Raw genomic sequence first — 6,731 nt, 5'->3', positions numbered from 1 at the left:
TTATATTTATTTATTTATTTATTTATTTATTTATTTATTTTTGGCTGCATTGGGTCTTCGTTGCTGCGCGCGGGCTTTCTCTAGTTGCGGCGAGTTGGGGCTACTGTTCATTGCGGTGCACGGGCTTCTCATTGCGGTGGCTTCTCTTTGCGGAGCACAGGCTCTAGGCACGCGGGCTTCAGCAGTTGTGATCAGCAGGCTCAGTAGTCGTGGTGCACAGGCTTCTTTGCACCACGGCATGTGGGATCTTCCTGGACCAGGGCTCGAACCCACATCCCCTGCATTGGCAGGCGGATTCTTAACTTCTACGTCACCAGGGAAGTCCCGTGAATTTTTAATTAGGTTAAAAACAAAATTTTCTGCCTTTTCTGGGCTATACACTGTAATTTTTCTTGGAGTTATTTTTAATCTGTGCTTTTAAGAAGAATGGTGGAGAAATGTTAGAGGGGTTCTGTATATTTTAAAGTATTTTATTTGTTTGTTTAATGAATCATGTCTTGTTTTCCTGAAAAGGAGGCTGGGACAGAATATTAGAGCTTAAAGTGAAGAAGATTCCCTGATGAAGTTAGCAGAAATGTAAACAAAGCATTCAAGCAATGATGCGTAGTTGAAAAATTAAGGCTTTTATTTGCAAAAGTTTGTCCTCCTTTAAAATTTTTTGAAATACAGATTTCTGACCAAAAAGTGGGTATGACTGACTATATAATCTCCTAGAATTGAGATTAATTTAACTTTATTAAGTAAATTTTATTGTGTCTTCTTGAGTGATGCTTTTGGCTCTGGAACACACAGCAAAAATGGAGTATTTAAGCAATGATACTTCATTATTTTTTAGTTAGAATAGTTTTTAGGAATGAAATTCAGAGGGGGACCCACTCTCCTGAAGGTTATTGAGCCCTGCTCCTAACATTGCTTGAGAGAACCTGAGCTTGCATTGGCAGGAATGCCCTTTCATTCCTGCCCTCAGAGTTCTGTTCACATGAACAGTTTTGCTCCAGTGAACCATGGCAAACGGTACTGTTAGAAAAAGCACAACTATTTGACCTAAAAAGCTTCTTGACTTTGTACTGTGCTTACTTGAATAACAGGTTTTTAAATTGGCTGATGTTAGTTTTCCTTGTACTCTTTCATTTCTTTCTAACTACTCCCTGTGAGTCTTGACTAACATAAAGTATCTTAGGAAGAGGTGACATTTTAAAGGACAGTTCACTTTTCACTTACTGGTACTTCTTGTACAGGCTTAGTGGACAGTCTTGAAGACAGAAGAGAGAGGAAAAGGAATGGTGGAGGAAATGATGCATAGAGGGGCAAGAGCAAAATGGGTCAGTTATTGCAGACAGTCCTTTAAAAAGGGAAGCTTGGATTGGTCAGTAACGGGGGAGCATTTGCTCCCTTCATATTAGTGCAAGTGAAAGAGTAAGTGTACTTGTTAGAAAACAGTGCTTCCTGCGTTTCAAATTGTTTTAAAACAGGGAGCTAGAATCCGGTGAACATCACTTATCATCAGCGCTTCTTTCTGTTATTCTTCATCTTTTACTTATCACCTACTGGACTTATTCTCAGTTCAAGGAGAAGCTTCAGAGCGTAACCCCGGGGGCCATAGCGTAATGAGTCTAATTTCTGTACAAAGCAGGTTGGAGGAGGTTTCATTAGTGTGGACTTATGAGTTACTTAATACAGCGCAGTGTATCGTGGGAAGAACAACAAGGTTAGTAAAAGAAATTGTGCCGGATAGGTACATTCTTTACACCAGCCTTGGCAACAGATCTACACTAAACAAGATGTTTTTATAAGATTTCGTTGTTGGTTAGTTTTATTTGTCATCGTTCTTTGTGCTTTGCTAACATTTATTCGATCCCCTAATAGACCCATGCGAGTGAGGAAACTGCAGTTCAGAGAGCAGAGCTAGTGGCGCGGTTTGAATTAGAACCCAGATAGTGAAGGTGCACATTCTGGCGACTTAACTTGTAACAGAGATGTGGTTAATAAAAAATGGGGTGTAAGATGGGTTACTCCTTCTCACCCAGCCTTTTAGCAAGGCCTCTTCATTCTTGAGTTCTTTCTTAATTGGTTGTCTTTCATCATCAGATACTTTTGTTTTGTTCTCACTCCCCTAAGAAAGGCTCCTGGATCCTGTATTCACAGTTTGTTTTGTGTTTGTGAAGCTTTGCCCATTTCCTTTTACTAGAATGACGTCTTGTCTGGGTATAGTGTTCTTTGAGTGTTGCCATGGAGAAGTCTGTGCCAACCTGATGCCGGCAGTGATGTGCTTTTAAATCTCCTTAGGGTACCTGAAGTATTCTTTCCTTATCGTTGAAGGTCAGTAATATAACAATAAGGAATTGAATGTATTTAATTCTGTATCTCATCTCCCTGGAACACAGTGTTCTTGCTAAATCTGTAGATTATTTTCTCACTGTCAAGGAATTTTTTTATAACATTGAATATATTTTCAGTTACCTTAGTTGAATTTTTTACCTCAGGATACTAGTTATGCTTATGTTAGAAGGTCTGAAGTCAGTAAACTCTTATTTGCCTTATTCTGTTGTTTTAGTATCTCATCTTTGAGTTCTTATTTCATTGAATATTTGTTCTTTGTTTTTAGCTGTTCTGAGGTTTGTTTCTATTTATTTTGTAGCATTATATGCTGAGTTTTTTAAGTGCTTTTTTTGCGGGAGTGGGAGAGGAATGAGTGCAGCCTAAACTAAAAATTTTAAAACATATTTTAAATCATTTGGAGGAGAAGGGTATACAGAGAAGTTTCTGACTTTAAGTTTATACTAAGGCCTTTTGAGTTATAAAATGCTAAGCTACTGCTGACACCAGAAAATCTTGAGAGGGTAGGAATATATAAAAGAAGTGATGGGTAAGGTTATGTGGGTGGTTTGTGCTGAATGCCTTGAATTTAAGGGATCATTTGTGCTGCTGGTTTTATTTTGTCATCTCTGACAGATGTTGTCCAATGAATAAACAAGATTAGTAGTGAAGTATATATCTAAAGCACAGGTAGAATATAGGTATGTGGAAATAGCAAATGAGCAGAAAAGCAAGTATTTGCCTGTAAAAGCAGATGTTTTCTGGACATCTTACATTCTTAGTTTTAGGTACCCACGGTAATTTTTTCTTTATTTTTTTTCCCCATCACAGTGTTCACAATAATGTTTCAGCTCAGAGTAATGGCTCCCGACAGGTAAGACAATATTAAGCTTCTAAAGCACTGGAACACTGTAGTTAATTATGACAAACAATAGTATTATTAATTGAATTTTCTTAGTGATATAATCTCGGGAAAGTTTTGTGCATTTTCGTTTTCTTATCTGTAAAATGGCTCAGTAATGTGTGACCTGTTAATTTTATTCTCTAAGATGTTATAATAGAGCAGGTATAATGTTATAATGAAACATTTTCTGTCCCTGTAAATCCTGTAAAATAAATAGAATACTAATATTCAGTTAGATTATTATCTATCCCAAGGATGGTATATAACATTCAAGCATTTGTTTTTTGCTCTGTTTACTATTACATCTGTTCACTTTGTAGATAGTATTCCATTTTAATGTTCTATTTAGTGGTGAAGAGATCTTTTATCTAGCCAGAATAGATGATTTTTATAATTTGTGTCCATAGGCTTGGGGTTTGAGATCCACTGTGCCTGTGATTCCGTCCGTTCCCTCTGGTCCTGTGCTAGTGCAAGTTGAGAATCTTCCAAGGAGTCCCGGAGCAGACCAGCATGACAAGAAATGGTTTGTTCGCTCATTGAGCCAAAATAAAACACTGCTTGCCTAAGGGTGTTTTGAATCCCCGGCCATACTCTTAGAGTACTTTAAATATGATTGAAAGCAAATTATTCATATTTGTAAGCTGAAAAGAAGCACGTTGTTGAGCTGTCACGTTGGGATAAGCAAGACTGTAATGAAGCAAGGAGACAGTCTAAATGAGGCACATCAGACAGCCGCCCAACTCTGGTTAGCATGAGCTGGGAGTGGCGGTGCTTCTCTGTTGGAAAGAACTTCAGTGCTAGTCGGTAGGACCTTTTCCCAGATCCCTAAGGATAATGTATTTGTTACATGTTACTCCACACAACACGATGCTACTGCTTTGGGTGTGTTTTCTTCATTAAAGACTGAAGATAAGGCCAAAACAGAAACATGATTATAGTCCAATGAAACAAAGCACGAAATACTCCATTTGGGCGAGGGTGGAGAAATAATCTAATGACAGAGAAGGTACTTCATTTGTTTAGATTCCCTGGGTTTTTTTTTAGACTAATAGTAAGTGCACAAATATGGATACTTTGTGGCTTATTGGGGTTAATCAGTGGGGTTCATCCTTTCCCAAATGAATGTATGTGGCTTGGGGGCTGCTGGGGAATTATTTGATTGAATTGTCATGTCGGTTGCATCATCTGTTCAAGTTTTGTGTCTGTTTATGAAATGAACTTTGGTAATTCATAGGATTTTTTTCTTTTTCTCTTGCTCTTAGTTTGTGTAGTACCTGAAATCTAATGAGTGTCTGTGGTGATCTCAAGGTTTGGGTCAGCTTTCTGTGCAACCAGCTCTTCCTTCATGGTGGTGGGTCAGCAGTGCTTGGTGATTATTTTCAGTCTTTGCTATGTAATTGTTTGTCACTGTTATTTTGGCTTAATTAACTGCAAGGTGCTCTGCTTTTGATGATTGGGCATATTTTTACTTCAGTTCCAAATAACTTGATTAGTTTCTAAGGTGGAGGGAATTACCCCCCCACCCCGTGTTTTCCATTATCCTCTTTTATCCCTCCCCCACCATGTTTTCCATTATCCTTTTTCCCTGCCCCCTACCGTGTTTTCTGTTATCCTCTTTTTCCCTCCTGCCAGTTTTCCGTTATCCTCTTTTTCCCTCCCCCCACCCGTTTTCCGTTATCCTCTTTTTTCCCTCCCCCCACCCGTTCTGTTATCCTCTTTTTTCCCTTTCTCCTTGATAGTGTGGTGGGGGTAGTGTTTGTGTGTGTGCATGTGGGCACACGCTTAAAGTATAAACAGTGAGGCTTCTGAATGTCACATTTTAGTCTTTATTTTTTTAAGCCATTAAGAACAGTGTTTTCAGTTTCTACTGAAGACACAGCTCCAGTAATGTTACCGCCAAGTCTTATTGGCAAGGAGACATAGTGCTGAGACTTCAGCTAAAAAAGAGCTCATTTAATATGTGCTTACCTCTTAGATTAATATGGAATGAGAGTCTGGTTTGTTTGTATCTGTATTATGACACTAAATCTTTATAGTTTTCCAGTTTTAATTGGTACATATTTAGGCATTACTCAGTTCCTTTGATGCAGCCTATATAAAGAGAGAATGCTGAATCTAAGAGTATTGAATTTCAAGAAAATTGAAAAATTTGGAGCTGTATGTCCTTCTTTATGTCATTGTACTGAGGCCTCCTTTGTGGAAATGGAGCAAAATGGTGACCCTCAGGCCCAGGGAGCCTCAGTGTGTGGCAGCAGGCATGGGACTGAGTACGGAGCTGGCCTGTCTCGAAGCTGACGGGTTCCCCAGCCTTAACCTAAGATGCATTTTGCATTTCAGTCTTTTTCTGCATGCTTTGATTCTTATTAATACTTTCACATGAATATATAACAGTCCTCCTTTAGAAAGTGGTACGTTAATAAAATTTGGAAATGCTCCCTAGGTTTGGACAGTTGGGCAGAATAGTGGCCAATTCTATTTCTGGCAGATCACTTGTAACCAGTTTACTCTAAACCTCCTCCTCCTTTGGCTTTTTCTTGCTATCTTCGAAATGACACCATTATTTCAGTGAATGATTTGGTATGGCAGTAACCTAGAATTATCCGATATTTAAACTATCTTTTGAGAATTAATGTATTTTAAATCTATAAACTATTTATAAACAAAAACTGAATACTATTTGGAAAATCTTGCATATGTAGGGGAGAGCGTAAACCTAATTTAACTTTCTAAATATTCAGAGACCCTATATTGAAGGTTGTGAGTTTTATGGGTTAGATCTGATGAATAGCTTGTATTTCAGTTGAAGGAAAGATGATAATTTTATCGTAAAAAAAAAAAAAAAAAGCTTCCAAGTTTGTTCTGAAAACACTTTTAGCTAATTTATTTTCAGTTTCCATAAGGAAAAAAGGTGAAGATTCATGTTTTGGTTGAAGAGAATGTCTATTCTTAGACATTTTTATAATTGGGGTGATTTTTTTTCTTTTGTAGTTATCTTAAATATGTGCTGCCCTTTATGTCACGTCACAAAACCTTGGCAAATGTTTTCTTTCTACTGGAGGACTCTGATCATTTCTAACCAGAAACTGCTTGTGTGCATGTTTCAGTCTCTTACTTCAATAGGCCTGTTTATAGCTGTGAGAAAAGGTATCTAAGATGCTCACTAAACTCTTCTGGAGGGGCTTAATCTCATCACATTATCTGTACCTGTTGAATTTCATTCATTATGGAAGGAACAGTGTTTCTCCATTGTTAATTGGAAACATTGATGTCAAATTACATGGCCTCTGTGAGGGGAGATTTTTTTTTTAATGCTCTGAATTTTGTTTCCTGGATTTCAGTTTTGTGAAGTCAGTTGATCAGGGAAATAACTTTTCACAATTGCCATTTTCTATATCTGGCTTTGTCCTAATGTAGAATTGTCCTTTCAAATACTTGAATTAAGTAGATAATAAGTATTTTTTCTTGTCTTTAGAACCTCAGACAGCATTTCTGCCTTTGATCTTGATAGCAA

General features: G+C 37.7%; 1 protein-coding gene across 5 annotated transcripts in view; it reads left to right on the top strand.

Annotated features, from left to right (window-relative positions):
* The window catches only part of EPB41L5 (erythrocyte membrane protein band 4.1 like 5), a 155,795-nt gene that overhangs the window by 67,872 nt on the left and 81,192 nt on the right, over positions 1-6,731 (top strand). For all 5 annotated transcript variants that reach the window (XR_008618334.1, XR_008618335.1, XM_028501578.2 and 2 more), the window contains exons 15-16: positions 3,148-3,190; positions 3,628-3,743. Coding sequence is in view for 3 of the 5 variants with exons in the window: in XM_028501578.2 (XP_028357379.1) it covers positions 3,148-3,190; positions 3,628-3,743 (159 nt within the window). In the remaining 2 variants the exon portion in view is untranslated. The remainder of the gene's footprint in view (positions 1-3,147; positions 3,191-3,627; positions 3,744-6,731) is intronic.

Source organism: Physeter macrocephalus, chromosome 2, assembly GCF_002837175.3.
Source record: "Physeter macrocephalus isolate SW-GA chromosome 2, ASM283717v5, whole genome shotgun sequence".
Classification (NCBI taxonomy): Eukaryota; Metazoa; Chordata; class Mammalia; order Artiodactyla; family Physeteridae; genus Physeter; species Physeter macrocephalus.
Note: the sequence above shows the minus strand (reverse complement) of the source record. Positions and strands in the feature narration are given on the sequence as shown.